This window comes from Motacilla alba, chromosome 28 (assembly GCF_015832195.1).
Source record: "Motacilla alba alba isolate MOTALB_02 chromosome 28, Motacilla_alba_V1.0_pri, whole genome shotgun sequence".
NCBI classification, from domain to species: domain Eukaryota; kingdom Metazoa; phylum Chordata; class Aves; order Passeriformes; family Motacillidae; genus Motacilla; species Motacilla alba.
The window spans coordinates 517,611-532,664 of record NC_052043.1 but is presented as its reverse complement, the minus strand read 5'-3'; the positions used below and the strand labels follow the sequence as shown (position 1 = coordinate 532,664).

Genomic DNA, 15,054 nt, shown 5'->3' with positions numbered 1-15,054 from the left:
GGGGCACAACAGAGGCACAGCCCTGGCACATTCCAGGTACATCCTAGGGCACATCCCGGGCACATCCCGGGCACATCCCGGGCACATCCTGGGGCACAACAGAGGCACATCCCAGGGCACAAACCCTGGCACATCCTGGGGCACATCCTGGGCACATCCCAGGGCACAAACCCTGGCACATCCCGGGCACATCCCGGGCACATCCTGGGCACATCCTGGGGCACATCCCAGGGCACATCCCGGGGCACAACAGAGGCACAGCCCTGGCACATCCAGGGCACAGCCCTGGCATATCCTGGAGACATCCCTGGCCACCTCCCGGGGCACACAGCCATCCCATCAATCCTGCCCAGGCTGAGCTCGTTCCCTGAATTTCCTCATCCTGAATTCCTAAGCTGGAAGGGACCCACGAGGATCAGGAAGTCCAACTCCAGGATGCTCTCAAGATATTCCATTTCTATCTATTTTAGATATATTTTACATATGATATTTATTATGTATTTTATGTGGTTTTAAATATGTTTTATATATTCCTACATTCTATTTTAATGTCTGTAAAGTGCAAATCCTCCTCAGCAGAGCACAGACCCCACCTGGAAATCCCTGTTCAGGGGAGCCCATCGTGCTGTTTTTGTCCTCTGAATGTTCTCCAGTCAGAAAAAGAAAAATAATTTAAAAAAAAAGATGGCCACATTTGTTAGAAAGTGGCCCTGTTTAGATTGAGGATGCTCAGAGGGAAAAAAGTCATTAATCAGTCATTTTAAAATCCTCTCAGTGAACAGGAAAAGGCAGAAAAGAATTCTTCCAGAGATGCCACTTCTGCTCAGCGCTGCTTTGACACTTCCCAACGCATCCCGCTCTGGAGCTCCGTGCCCCCAGAGCCCCTCCTGTGCCCAGGTGCAGCCCCCAGCCCTTGCTGCACCCAGCAGAGATCCTCCCTGGGGAGCAGAGGACACCCCGGCCCAAAGGCTCCTGTGGGGTGAGCGAGGACTTCCCGAGGCAGATTTCCATTTTTGGTGCTGGAGCAGAGGCATTTCCTGCCCCTGCCGGGCTGAGGGGGCTGGGAAGGGAACCCGAGGGGATCTTTGACCAGCAGGAATGTCTTTGTCCAAGTGGAGCAGAAGTCTCATTTTTGGGAGATGCCGTAAACTCGCGGCGGAGGGAGAAAAATGCGATTCCTGCTGTGCCGGGCCAAAAGCTGCTTTTTTGCTTGCTGACCCGTGGTGGTTTCTTTGATTTAGAAACATCCAAAGGTCACCTCGGCGTCCAGTCTGCTGATCTGCCAGGACAGCAGCCAGCGCTGGGAAAACACGGGCTGTGGCTTCCCAACCATCCCACGCTGGCAGCGGAGGGACATCTGCCTGCCATCCCCTCTCCAGACCCGAAATGAGATGGGATGGAGCAAACCCCACCTGGAGTTCCTCATCCCAAAGAATTCCTGGAGCCTCCAGCTTCCCTTGAAGCCCCACGAGCTGCTTGGAGCTCCATGTGCTGCCAGCGGCCGGGCTGCTCTTCCCTTCCCATGAAAAAACACCACGGGGAAGCATGAAGTGCCTTTTTTCCAGGGAACATCCCCCCTGCAGCACCCGCCTTGCTCAGCCTGAGGGCTTTTGGGGATCCTGTAGGATGTGGGAAGAACCTGGTCCCGCTCCGTCCCTCCCAGGGGTGATGCCACCAGTTCCCAGAGGCCTCTGGGCACTTTTTGGGGATCCCTTGCTCAGCAGCTGTGAGGAACTGATAGCCCTAGAATCTGGAAGGCAGCACTTCCCCTCTTGCCACTTGTGGTAAGGAACTTGGCAAAAAAAAAAAAAAAAACCCAAATTTTCTGCCAGCTCGGGCAGCTGCGGGGAATTTCCTGCGTTTTGGGGAATTGAAGCCCTCTGGAGCCTCCTGCTCCGTGTCCTCACCAGGCTCCCCACCGACCGCCAGCATCTGGAGAAGGGAAAAGCATTATTTGTTTGGAATTACAGAATGGTTTTGTCGGAAGGACCTCGAAGCCCATCCCGTTCCACCCCTGCCATGGTTGGGGACACTTCCCACAGTGCCAGGCTGCTCCAAACCCCATCCGAGCTGGCCCGGGGCGCTTCCACACCTTTCCAGGCTCAGCAGAGCACAACTGGAGCTTCTCCTGGACTTCCCAGAGCTCGCTCCTCCTCACGCCCAGCCCATCCCAGCTGCTCTTGCCCTGGGATCCGCAATCCCCTGCTCCAGGTCCATGCCAGCAGAGCTGTGCCGAGAGGAGGGACCCACGTGGGACGCATGAACGGGAGAGGAGCCTTCATCCTGCTGGGAAAAGGCTCCCATCAACCTGACCTTCCTCCCCTGAAACATCCAGGAAGAGCTGAGGAAACGTGGGATGCAGAGGCTGCGCAATCCCCTCTTGCAGGCTGGTGAGGACACGCGGGGACATTTCATCATCTCTCGCTCAGGATCCAGCCGCTGCTCCCAAAATCCCTCTTTTATGGCCCTTGCTGGACTGTAAATCTCTGGCTTCCACTGCTGGCGCCTTTGGGGGAAAACATCCGGCTCCAGCAACCTTTGATGCTCCCGGAGTGAGTCACTCCTGGATGTGGGGCTCGCAGAAAATCCATTGCAAAAGCAGAGCTTGGGGATTTCGGGGTTTCTGCCCGGGCTTGCTCAATGTCACCAGAGAGGCTGGGGCCTCTTCCTGCACCGGGACACGCCAAGGGCTCTGGATCAGCACATTTGGCACCCAGGGGATGGTGGAGGGGGCTGGCGTGGACCTGGAGACGTCCAGAGAGGAGGGAATGGCCTGGTGGTTCTGCCCTTGGGTCCTCCTGGGGTGATGCTCCCTCTCCTTTCTTCCCTGGATTTGGGGGGCTGGAGGGTCGCAATCACCCTGGCTGATAAAATCCCTGGGAGAGGAATCCCAGCAGCCTTGGGGCTCCGGGAATTCCCTGTGGGAAGGTGCTCCAGGAGGGGAGCTCATCCCTGCCCAGCTGCTGGAGGGATTGGTGATGTCCCGCATGGGATGAAGCCTCGGAGATAAACCTGAGCTTTCCCTGCGGGATTTCCCTCCAAGGTGGGAAGGGAAAAGCCGTGAAATGGGGAGGGGACCTGGGGGCACTCCTGCTCCTCCTCCTCACCCATCGTGCTGCGAGGACGGATCCAGAGCAGGGCAGCAGAGCCAGGGCCGGGCAATCCCCTCCGCACGACCCTGCTCATGCTGACAAACCCCTCCTGTCCCGTGTTTTGGGGTGAAACGCTCGGTCTGGGCTTCGCCTCGGGCAACCCCTCGAGAAGCGGGGGGAGGAAAGCCGGGGCAGGGCTGGAGCCGCGGGGCAGCGGGGACAAACAGCCGTAAATCCCGGGATTACCGCACGCTCCTCGCTGGCGGCGGCGCAGCTGGAGCCCGGATCCGCTTCGGGACACCCGGGAGCGGCCTCGGGGGGACCTGCCCGTGTCCTCACGCCGCCGGCAGCTCCTCATCCCTCTGCTCACGCTTTGCTGCCCCGAGCATCCCTGAGGAGAAGCTGCGAGAGGAGCGGCGCTGGGCTGGCCCCTGGGGGTCGTTCCCGCTCTGGATTTCCTCCTGGCCGGCCCTGGCACGGTGCTGCCCGGCACACGCGGCCCCGCTCTGGCACGGTGCTGCCCGGCACACGCGGCCCCGCTCTGGCACGGTGCTGCCCGGCACAGGCGGCCCCGCTCTGGCACGGTGCTGCCCGGCACACGCGGCCCCGCTCTGGCACGGTGCTGCCCGGCACACGCGGCCCCGCTCTGGCACGGTGCTGCCCGGCACACGCGGCCCCGCTCTGGCACGGTGCTGCCCGGCACACGCGGCCCCGCTCTGGCACGGTGCTGCCCGGCACAGGCGGCCCCGCTCTGGCACGGTGCTGCCCGGCACACGCGGCCCCGCTCTGGCACGGTGCTGCCCGGCACACGCGGCCCCGCTCTGGCACGGTGCCGCCCGGCGTGCCCGGCTCCGTCCCGGCTGCGGCCGGTTTGGGATGACGTAACCCCGGCCGCGGTTGCCTCAGGAGGATCCGGGCTCACCATTCCCGGCCTCACCTGTCCGGTGGGACGGGGTCCGGCGCGGCTCCTCGCCCTGCCCCGCGCCTGCTGCCGCCTGCCCGCCCCATCCCGCCGCGCTGGGATTTTGGGAAGGGGCGGATGGCGATAACAGCGAGCCGACCCGCGAGGTGCGGGGCGGGAGAGGTGGCCGAGGGTGCGAGGATGGGAAACCCGAGCGTGGGATGCTCTCTGCAGCGCTCCCGCCTCGCGCATCATCCCCTCTCCATCACCCCGCGGAGCTCAGGGGGATTCCCTCGTGGGGAAAACCGCAGGTAGAAAGGGAATGTTTGCGTTCGAAAAGGAGTATTCCATTTTTTTTTTTTTTTTTTAATCTCCGCAGCTGCAAACCGGCTTAGGCATCGCCCGGCTCCAGCGCTCTCAGAGCTCCTGGTGGAAATGCCAGCGGAGAGGAGAGAGATTCCTGCTGGGAGTTCTCTCCGGCGTCACCCTCCGGGGAGGGGGGACGGGGGGCGGGCAAAGTTCGGCTCCTATAAAGTCAGGTCTGGTCCTCTTCATTCATTCCCCGGGCAGCCCCGCCGGCAGCAGCACGCCCAGCCCTTGCAGAAGATTCGGGAGCAAACCCTGCCCTGCAGCCGCCGGATTCGTGCGGGATGCTGAGCAGAGCGGTGCGGGGCGCCGCGGCCGCCCTCACCTGCCTGCAGCTCCTGCTGCTCCTGTCGGCCGTGCATTCCCGGCCCCACAGCTGGGACCAGGACCGCTCCCAGCTGGAAGCCGTGAAAAAGGAGATCCTGGAGCGGCTGGGAATGCCGGCACCCCCCGTCATCCGGCGCCAGCTGGACCAGGAGAGCATCCAGAGAGCGCAGCGGCTCTACCAGCGCAAAGCGGCGGAGCTGGCGGCGAACCGGAGCCGGGAGGAGGAGGAAGAGGAGGAAGCCGTGTCCAGGCTGCACCGCCTGACCCCCACCTGTAAGTGGCCGTGGCTCCGTGTCACCCCCCCCGACCCTCGTCTCCCGCGACGCCCGAGTGTCCCAGCGTGTCCCGCCCCCGGGAATGTCACCCCGCTGCCTGGGGACATGACCGGGCATGCAGCACGGAGGCCGCGCTCATCCTCATCCTGCTCCTTCCTTTGCCCCGGGAGTGGGGAGGAGCCAGCGCCGGAGCCGCTTTGCCTAAAACCACAAAAAATCAGCGGGGTTGGGGGCTCGGAGTGGGGCTCGAGGGATTTGGGGGTGAGCGGGAGGAGGGAGGGAGGTGCCATCCCCCCGACCCCCAGCTTCAGCTCCAGCTTGGGGGTTTATCTGCACCTGGGGATGGGAATTCAAAGAATTAAATAAATTAATGAGTATTAAAAATTAAAAATTAAATAATTCCCCCCCCTGCTGCTGCCCGGGCTGGGTGGGGACACGCGGGGGTGGGTGGGGGAGCTCAGGGGGTCCTGGGACGCCTTCTGTGGCACCAGGAAAAGCGAGACCCTCCAGCCTGGGGGTCCAGGAATGGACGGGGTGCTGGAAATTCCATTTTCAGCATGTGGGCGATGCCCTGGAAGCAAAGGCTCGGCCGCCTGGCCGGAGCTGATCCCAACCCTGGGCTGGTGAGGAATTACTGCCTCTTACATCAGCTGTCACCTCTGTCCCCGCAGTGCTGCGCTGGCTGGACACCCCCGAGGGACACCGGGACTCTCAAGGCCACCGGGACGCCCAGGGACACCGGGAGCCCCTCGGTCCCTACCGCTACCACCTCCTGCTGTCCCGCACCGCGGATTTCCAGCGGCAGCTCCGCGTGGTGCAGGCGGAGCTGAAGCTCCTCAAGCGGCCGCCGTCCCCTCCCGGCGCCTCGGTGCCACCGCGGGTCACCATCTCCACCCTGCGGGGGGCTGAGGGGACCCCCCAGCTCCTGCAGAGCCAAGAGCTGCGGCGGGATTCCCTCAGCCTGGACCTGACAGGAGCCGTCCGGCCCTGGGCGGCCGGGCCCGAGGCCACGCTGCGCCTGCAGCTGGACTTCAACAGCGACATCTCGGCCTCCCTGGCCACCTCCGGGGGGCAAACGCTGGTGCTGGAGGTGGAAACCCTGGAGAAGCCGCCTCGGGCGGCCAGGAGAGCTCGGGGGCTGGAGGAGGAGTGCGGCAAGAGCGAGGGGAAGTGCTGCCTGAAGTCGCTGAAGGTCTCCTTCCAGGACATCGGCTGGTCGGACTGGGTGATCGCCCCCAACAGCTACTTCATGAGGTTCTGCGAGGGCTCCTGCCCCCACAACTACAAACCGGCCAGCATGCACGCCCAGATCAAATCCCGAGTGCACTCCCTGTCCAAGGCCACCCCCCCGCCCTGCTGCGTCCCCGCTGGCTACGACCCCATGGTGCTGATGCACCTGGACAGCCAGGGCAGGCTGGTGTCCAGCCTCTTCGAGGACATGCTGGTCACCAGGTGCCACTGCGCCTGACAGCTCCAGCTGGGGGGTGTCAGCATCCAGGTGGGGCACAGCCATCCCGACTCCTGGCAGCTCCAGCAAACCAAAATCCAGCTCCTGTGGCACCGAGTGACACCAGACCTGGATCCGCCCTGAGCTCAACCCTGGGTCTCCAGCATCAATGTCCCAAAATCCAGCTCCTGTGGCACCGAGTGACACCAGACCTGGATCCGCCCTGAGCTCAACCCTGGGTCTCCAGCTCCAGCAAACCAAAATCCAGCTCCTGTGGCACCGAGTGACACCAGCCCTGGATCCGCCCTGAGCTCAGCCCTGGGGTCTCCAGCTCCAGCAAACCAAAATCCAGCTCCTGTGGCACCGAGTGACACCAGACCTGGATCCGCCCTGAGCTCAGCCCTGGGGTCTCCAGCTCCAGCAAACCAAAATCCAGCTCCTGTGGCACCAAATTGCTCCACATCTGTCCTGGATCCACCCTGATCTCTGGGGTCTCCAGCATCATCGTCCCAACGTCCAGCTCCTGTGGCACCAAGTGACCCCACGCCAGCCCTGGCTCTGCTTCAGCCCTGGGGTCTCCAGCTCTGCCCCCCGGCTCAGCCCCAGCACCTCCACTTGGGATCCCTCTACCAAAATAATTTATTTTCCTGTCTCTTCTCTAATTTAAACCCATCTTTTATTGAGCAGGTGGGTCCTTCTCACCCCAGAGCCCCCCAAGGGCTGGGGTGGGTGCGTGCCCAGGTGTCCATATCCCACTCCAAACCCTCAGAGACTTATTTATACAACCCAGTTATTTATTTCTAACTTATTGTATTTTATAGAAAAATATCCTTTTTTTTTTTTGGGGGGAGGGGAAAGAATAAGATGGTTTTGTGCTTTTCTCTTTCACCTATTTCTACAAAACCGAAAGGATGTAATACTAATGAATAAAGTGATTTTAACAGGGGTTCTGGCTGCTCCTCCTGCACTCCTCAGGGGGCTCCTTGGACCCTCAGCTCCCCTGGGATCTGCCTCCACGTGGATTTGCTGGTAAATCCTCAGGGGTTTCCAGTGCCAGCATGTGAGTAATGCCTGGGCACTGCTCCCAGGGACCTTTGAGTTGTTTGTGTCCTTGGCAAGGGCACTGGGCGCAGCTCTGACCCCTGAGGTGACGTCCAGCTGGGAGGTGACCGTTGTCCCATTTCCAGGGCACCCCGTGGGCACCAAAGGGATGGGGGAGCCCCCCCGGGGGTTGGTGGCACTCGCCGTGTCCCCACCATGGCTCCAGGGGGTGGCTCTGCTGCTCACAGGTCCCTTCTGTCCCCTCTTCCAGTGTGATCTGGGGCTCTCCCGGGCTCAGCAGCTCCTGCTGGGGACCTGGCCTTGGGGCAGGTGGAATATGGGGTCTCTCTCTGGGGTGGGGATTTTGGGGACCGGGGACTGAGGGGTGCGAGCTGTGAAGATGGCCTCTCTGGGGACAGGGACAGGAGAAACCTGGCTTTTGGTCCCTTGGCACCCCCACTTTGGGGACACGAGCTCTGGGCACCTCCTCCTGAGGGTCTGCCCCCTTGGGACCCCCACTTTGGGGACACAGACTCTGGGAGCCCCCGGGAAAACCCCGTGTCCTGCCCAGGGCTTCCCACAGACCACGAGCTCTGCAGGTAATTAGAGATAATTAAACCATTTAATGGGGCACAGTGAAGCCTCCCAGGGACTGGCGCGACACCCAGACAAGCCACGGGCTCCCTACGTCCCCATGGAACCCAACAGCTCGGGGTGTCGCCAGGAGGATTTTAAAAAAAGGAGCTTTTTATTTGTTCCCCAAAGCGGCAGATTTAGCAGGAAAAGATCGAGCAGGTGCCACCGGATGTCCCCAACCGCCAGCACGGCCCCAGGCGAGCGCCAACCCCACGCTCTCCATCGGCTCGAAAGGGGAAGAGGAAGCCAAGGCCGTGGTCAGCCCCGCTGAGCCGGTGCTCAGCCCGGCCCCGGCTCCTCCGGGCGGCCCCGGGCGGGTCCCGGCCCCGCGGCTCCGGTGGCGGATGCGGCAGAGGCGTCCCCGCGGTCGGTGGCCGCAGTCCCGGGAGGAAATGTCAGCTCAGCCCCCACCTCCGCCTGAGAACTGGGGCGAAGGAGGGGACTGGGGCTGCCAAAAAACCCAAAAAAAAAAAAAAAAAAAAACAAAACCAAAAAAACCCTGCAAAAGGCGCTGCCACAGGATGTGCGTGGGAACCACGCGTGGCTCCGCGCGGCTGCGGGGAATGTCCCCGTCCCCTCCGGGCTGGGGGACAGCCAGGGGAAGGGCAGCAGTGCCCCCCCGGCCCTCCCAGTGTCCCCCAGCCCCTCACTGGTCAGGAATGATGTAGAGGTCCTCGGCGGGGCCCGGAGTGTTGGCGTAGATGGGCTGGTCCCCGGCAGCGCTCTCCAGGAAATAATCCTCATCCAGCGGGACCTGCGGGCTGCGGGACACGGGGGCTCAGGGAGGCGGGAATGCCGAGGGTGGGATGGGATGGAGAGGGTGGAGAGGACGGAGAGGATGGAAAGGATGAACAGGAGAGGATGAACAGGAGAGGGTGGAGAGGATGGAAAGGAGAGGATGGAAAGGAGAGGATGGCACAGGATGGGATGGCACGGGATGGGATGGCACGGGATGGGATGGCACGGGATGGGATGGGATGGCACAGGATGGGATGGCACGGGATGGGATGGCACGGGATGGGATGGCACGGGATGGGATGGATGGAAAGGGATGGATGGAAAGAGATGGATGGAAAGGGATGGATGGGATGGAAAGGATGGAAAAGATGAATAGGATAGGATGGCACAGCATGGGCTGGGATGGGCTGGGATGGGATGAGGTTGGATGGAACAGGATGGGATGGAAAGGGGTGGATGGGATGCCAGGTTCAGCACAGGACGGAGCGGATGAGGCAGGATGGCTCAGGACAACACAGCAGGGCACAGCACAGCAGGGAGGGGATGGGACATTCCCGGAGCGTCCACTCCCTGCGCCGGAGCCTCACCTGTAGCGCGGCTCCTGCCACGCCGGTGCCCATCCCCGCGCAGCGGCCGGGGCCGTGCCGGGGCTCACGAAGACGTTCTCGTAGTCGGGGCCGTCGGCGCCATCGGCGGGGCCGCTCCCGGTGTCCCGGCTGATGTAGCGGGGCTGCCGGAGGGTCCCAGCGGGATCCTGCTTCCCCCTTCCCTCGCCGTCCACCGCGGCTCCCGCTCTCCTCCGCCGGCACCAAACCGCGGCCGCCAGCGCGGCCACCAGCGCGGCCACCGCCCCGGCCACCGCCCCGGCCACCGCCCCGGCCACCGGCCCCGCGCCGGGCCCGCACTCCCGGCCGTGGAACTCCGTGACGTTGAAGGGATGCCGGCGGGGCGTGAGGCACAGGCAGCGGATCCCCCCGCGGGCGCAGGGGGCCAGCACGGTGCCCAGCACGTCGCAGCGGCACGACACGCTCAGGGAGCTGAGCGAGGGCTGGAAGGCGGCGGGGGGCACGGCGGGGAGGGGGTTCCCCTCCAGGCTCAGGCTCCGCAGCGCCGTGGCGTTGGTGAAGAAGCCCTCGGGCAGCTCCCGCAGCCGGTTCTCCGCCAGGTCCAGCTCCTCCATGCCGGGCCCGAGGCTGGCCGAGGGGTTCAGGGCCTCGATGCCGTTGTGCCTCAGCAGCAGCCGGCGCTGCCGCCGGAACGGGCTCCAGTCCAGCTCGGCACAGCCGCTGCTCCTGTTGGTCAGGTCCAGCTCCTCGGAAATGAGCAGCAGCGGGGGGAAACAGGGGGACACGAGCAAAAAGGGGGACACGGGGAACAGCAGCAGCAGCAGCAGCGGGGCCGCAGGGACCCCCATGGTTCTTCCACTGCAGCGGGAGCCTGGTGGGAAACGGGAATCAGGACCCCCATTCCCACCGGATCCCCCCCTCCCGGGGCAAACCAGGGCAGCCCGGTCTGGTCCCCGGCCCGCTGCCGCTGTCGCGGGGCTGGGCAGCTCCCGGGGGTCCCAGCGGGGCATTTCCTGCCCCCCTTCCCCCTCCCGACCACAGCAGCCCCACTCGCCTCGCTCCGGCCGCTGCTGCCTGGTGCGGGGAAGAGGAACAGGCGGGTCCGGCTGTCCCGTGTCACCCTGCCAGGGCGTAGCCGGCCCCGGGGGGGGCAGGGGGGCAGCACCCCCACGTCGGCACCCCCTGACCCCTGCCAGACCCCCCGGTCCTCTCTTGGGGTGCTGAGCATCCCCCTGGCACTGGCTGGGTGTCCCGGTGACCCTGGTGACCCGAGGGGTGGGGGACACGCGAGTGGGCACACAGACCCCCCCCCCCTCCACGGCAGCACAGGGACCCCCCGAGTGTGAGGGGACCCCGGGGCCGGGTGGGAGCCTGGGGGCTCGGTGGCTGTGTCCCCTGGCAGGGCGGGTGTCCCCATGCCGGTGTCCCCTCGCCGTGTCTGCAGCTCGGTGTCTCCAGCGCATCACGTTCGTGCCCACTCGCCATGTCCGAGCCCCCTCCGGTGTCCGTGTCCCTCCACGTCCACCCCCTGTGTCCATCCTTGTCCCTCCTCCGTGTCTCCCCGTGTCGCCCCGTGTCCCCACCGTGTCCCCCCGTGTCACACCGTGTCCCCCCGTGTCACACCGTGTCCGTGACCGCCCCCTGGTGTCCGAGTCCCTTCGCGACTACCTGCTCCCATTCCCGTCCGTGGTCCCCCTTCGTCGTGTCCGTGTGTCCCCCCTCGTCGTGTCCGTGTCCCTGTACGCCCAACCCCTTGCATGTGTCCACCCCGTCGTGTCCACGTCCACCTGTCACACCCATGTCACATCCGTGTCCCTCTGTGGCCACCCCCTTGTGTCCCTCCGTGCCCATCCTCTCAAACCCGCGTCCCTCCACGGCCATCCCGTCTCCATCCCCTCGTGCCACTGCCCCTTTAAGTCCACCCTGTCGCATCCGTGTCCCTCTGTGTCCCCCGTGTCCCCCTGCGTCCCCCCCTCCCATGCCCACCCCTTCGTGCCCGTGCCCACCCTTTCTTGTCCACGTCCCTCCGCGCCCACCCCCTGCCACATGTCCCCCCCCCCCCCGTATCCCTCTCCTCCGTGCCCACCCCCTCCTGTCCCTCCGTGACCACCGCGTCCGTGTCCCCGCGTGTCACCGCCCCTCTAACTCCCCCCCCTCGTGTCCGTCACCCCCCGTGTGTCCCCGGACGCCCACCCCCCCTTCGTGTCCTCGCCCCTCCATGCCCGCCCCGTCGCGCGCGTCCCCTGTGTCCGTGCCCACTCCTCTCCTCCGTGTGCCCCCCCCGTGCCCCCCGTGCCCCTCCCCGCGCCCCCCGTGCCCTCGCCCCCCCTCCCCGCTCCCTCCCTCCTCAGCGCGGTCCCCACCGCCTCCCCCCCCCCCCCCCCAACATTAGGCCGCCATCGCCCCTTTAAGCGCGGCGCGCGGCGCGGGGGGGGTGGTGGCGGCGCTGCCGGAACAGCCGCGCGGGGGGGGCGCGGCGGTTTCAAGCTCCCCCTCGGGCGCGCGGCCGCAGCCGGCGGGGCCGGGCCGGGCCGGGCCGGGATGGCGGCGGGGGCGGCGGGGGCGGCGGGGGCCGCGCGGGGCCGGGCCCGGGGCCGCTGACAGCCGCCGCCGCGCCATGTACGCCAAGGGCAAGGGCTCCGGCGTGCCCTCGGACGGCCAGGCCCGCGAGAAGTGAGTGCGGCGCCGGGCGGCGGCGGCGGGGGACGGCCGGGGCGCGGAAGTTTTTGCCGGGGCGGGCGCCGGGGGAGCGGGGACGGAGCGGGAAGGGAGGTGGGGGGGGGAGAGATCGGGAAAAGGTGGGGGGGGGAGATCGGGGGGCGGGCGGACCCCCCGGCCCCGCCCCGCCGGGGAGCACCGGCAGCCGCGGGGCAGCGGGAGCTGGCGGGGGTCAGCCGGGCACCGGGAGCCGGGCTGAGCCCCCCGGTCTGCGGCATCCCCCGGGGCACCGGCAGTCGGGATGTCCCCCCGATCCGTAGCATCCCCCGGGGCTCCGGAAGTCGGGATGATCCCCCCGGTCCGTGTTATCCCCCGGGGCACCGGGAGCAGCGGGGGCACCGGGAGCACGGATGATTCCCCCCGATCTGTGCCATTCCCCGGGGTAACGGGAACCGGGATGATCCCCCCCCCCGGTCCGTGGCTTCCCGGGGCACCGGGACCCGGGATGATCCCCCTCGGTCCCTGACATCCCCCGGGGCACCGGGAGTCGCGATCACTCCGGGGCTAACGGGAGCCGGGATGTGCCCCCCGGGTATTGCCACATCTTGGGGCACCGGGAGCTGCGGGAGCACCGGGATTCGGGCTGATCTCCCCGGTGTGCGGCATCCCCGGGGGCACGGGCAGCCGGGATGCCCCTTCCCCGGCCGTGCCATCCCCCGGGGCACCGGGAGCCGGGGTGATCCCCCGGCTCCGTGACATCCGCCCGGCTACCGTGCGCTGCCGTGAGCTGGGCTGTGCCCCCCGGTCTCTGCCATCCTCCGGGGCACCGGGAGCCGGGCTGATCCCCCGGGCCATCGCCATTCCCCGGGGCGCCGTCCCCCGCGGTGGCACCGGGGCTACCGGGAGCCGGGATGCGCCCGGTGCGCAGCATCCCTGAGGGCACCGGGAGCCCTCCCCGGCCGTGCCGTCCCCTGGGGCGGCGGGGACCGGGATGGCACCGGGGCTGCTGATGCTCCGCGGCCGCTGCCACCCCCCGGTCCCCGGGTCCGCGTCCCCCCGGCTGTCCCCGTCCTGCTGTGTCGCCGTGCCCGGGGCCACCGCGGTCCCCGGGGCAGCTGCTGGGGCCGGGGGCTGCGACCCCCGTGGGGACCCCGCGGCTCCCGGTCCTGCTCCGGGGGGGCGCACGGAGCCCCGGGGACCGGGCCCTGAGTGCCATCGGGGACGCGCGTGGTGGCACTCGGCCCCGAGCCACATCCTGTGTGGGATGTGTCACCTGTCCTGGAGCCACCCCAGCGGTGCCGCCGTGGAGGGCGCGCGGTGCGGTGTCACTCGGTGTCACCCGCGGGGTCCCTCGCAGGGAGGTGGCACCAAACCTTCTGCATTAATTCTGCACTCATTGGGTGGGGGGGGGCTCCATCCCGGCCGTTCCCCGTGTCCCTCGGGGTTTGCTGGGTGGGGGTGTCACCGTGGGGGTGGCAGGTCCCTGACGCTGTCCCTGTCCCCCTGCTGTCCCCCCAGGCTGGCGCTCTACGTCTACGAGTACCTGCTGCACGTGGGGGCCCAGAAATCCGCCCAGACCTTCTTGTCGGAGGTAAGGGGGGAGGGCAGCACCCCCGAACCCCCCATCCCACCCACGGGGGGGTTCTGGAGCCCCTCCCATCCCTGGTGGGGGTGCTGACCCCCCCCGGTGACCCCCCCTGCCCTCCCCGCAGATCCGATGGGAGAAGAACATCACGCTGGGGGAGCCCCCCGGCTTCCTGCACTCCTGGTGGTGGTGAGTTGGGGTCTGGGGGGGTTGGAAAGGGGGGAACCCCCCCATTCCCATGGCAGAAGGGCTGGGAGGGGGTCTAGGAGCTGCCCCCCCCTCATTCTGCCCCCACATCAGCTCGTACCCCATAAACCTGTCCCTCTGCTTTTGCCATCAGCGATTTGGGGGCCCCCCCTTTCCCCCCCATCCCGGCCCCCCCGCCCGGCTCCTCCAGATGGATCCAATTTGGCACCAAGCGTGGAGCTGGGGGGGGCTCCCAGCCCTGGGCTGGACCCCCGCACTGGGGGGGGGAGCCCCAGGAGGGTGTGGGGATGTGGGGGGCACCCCTGGGGCGGGCATCACTCGTGGAGGGTGGGGGGCTCGGGGGTGGGCAGTGAATGATCACTCGGTGATTTGGGGGGGGGGGGGGTTAAGCTGCCACCCAGCCAGCGCCCCCCAAACCTGGGGGGGTCACCCACAAACAGACAGAGCCCCCGTGCCGTCCCACGCCCAGGGCGGGGGGCGCGGGCAGGGGACCCCCCTCCCCACCCCAAATCCCGGCCCGGGATGCTGCAGCCTGATGTAAAGTCCCAGGAATTTGGGCTCCGGCCGTAGCGACCGTTTCCAGGGAAAACAGGCGGCAGCGAGCCGGGAGGCCCCCGCCGAGGGGGGGACACGGCCGCAGCCCCCCCGCCCCACGGCCGGCACCGGCGTGGCCGTGCTCGCTTTGGGGGGGGGTCGGGGGGGGTCAGGGGTGTGAATTGGGGGGAGGGGGGGTCCTCACTCCGCTGCCCCCCCACCCCATCCCACCCCCTCGCGTTTTGCCAGCGTCTTCTGGGATCTGTACTGCGCCGCGCCGGACCGCCGGGAGACCTGCGAGCATTCCAGCGAGGCCAAAGCCTTCCATGACTACGTGAGTGCCTGGGGGGGGGGGGGTCCGTGTCCTGCTGCCCCCCACCCCCACCCCAACGCTGCCAGGACCCCCTCCCCCGCCGCCGGGACCCCTCCCCGCCGCCGGGACCCCTCCCCGCCCGCCAGCCCCGGATCTGTGGGTGACCTATTTCACGGGGCGGCGGCGAGGGGGGGTTAATCCCTGGGGGCCTGGCTCAGTGCCCCCCCCCCCTCGGGGACCCCAGCGTGCCCTGGTGTGCCCATCCCCCTCTGTCACCCCCCCCAGGGGACAGGGACCCCCCCCCCCGTTCCCCCCACACCGTGGGCGCGGTGCCAGGCTCTCGCCGTGCGGCCGGGGGTGTCCCCTGT

General features: G+C 66.7%; 3 protein-coding genes across 4 annotated transcripts in view; 2 read left to right on the top strand and 1 right to left on the bottom strand.

Moving 5' to 3' along the window:
• Positions 1-4,022: 4,022 nt before the first annotated feature.
• On the top strand, positions 4,023-7,913 carry GDF15 (growth differentiation factor 15). Its single transcript, XM_038164111.1, has 3 exons — positions 4,023-4,160; positions 4,373-4,959; positions 5,633-7,913. The coding sequence occupies exons 2-3, from the start codon at positions 4,644-4,646 to the stop codon at positions 6,427-6,429; spliced, it is 1,113 nt and encodes a 370-aa protein (XP_038020039.1). The 5' UTR covers positions 4,023-4,160; positions 4,373-4,643; the 3' UTR covers positions 6,430-7,913.
• Positions 7,914-8,052: 139 nt separating this feature from the next.
• On the bottom strand, positions 8,053-11,345 carry LOC119712629 (leucine-rich repeat-containing protein 25-like). 2 transcript variants are annotated; one of them, XM_038164109.1, is made up of 3 exons: positions 10,444-11,345; positions 9,411-10,260; positions 8,053-8,846 (listed from the first exon to the last, which is right to left on the bottom strand). In XM_038164109.1, the coding sequence occupies exons 1-3, from the start codon at positions 10,925-10,927 to the stop codon at positions 8,732-8,734; spliced, it is 1,449 nt and encodes a 482-aa protein (XP_038020037.1). In that variant the 5' UTR covers positions 10,928-11,345; the 3' UTR covers positions 8,053-8,731. The 2 variants fall into 2 exon arrangements, with proteins under 2 accessions (XP_038020037.1, XP_038020038.1); XM_038164110.1 differs by having other exon boundaries at positions 11,058-11,345.
• Positions 11,346-11,874: 529 nt separating this feature from the next.
• The window catches only part of LOC119712358 (single-stranded DNA-binding protein 3-like), a 5,043-nt gene continuing 1,863 nt past the window's right edge, over positions 11,875-15,054 (top strand). The window contains exons 1-4 of the mRNA XM_038163462.1: positions 11,875-12,062; positions 13,566-13,638; positions 13,760-13,821; positions 14,623-14,707. Coding sequence (XP_038019390.1) covers positions 12,007-12,062; positions 13,566-13,638; positions 13,760-13,821; positions 14,623-14,707 — 276 coding nt within the window. The 5' untranslated portion in view covers positions 11,875-12,006. The remainder of the gene's footprint in view (positions 12,063-13,565; positions 13,639-13,759; positions 13,822-14,622; positions 14,708-15,054) is intronic.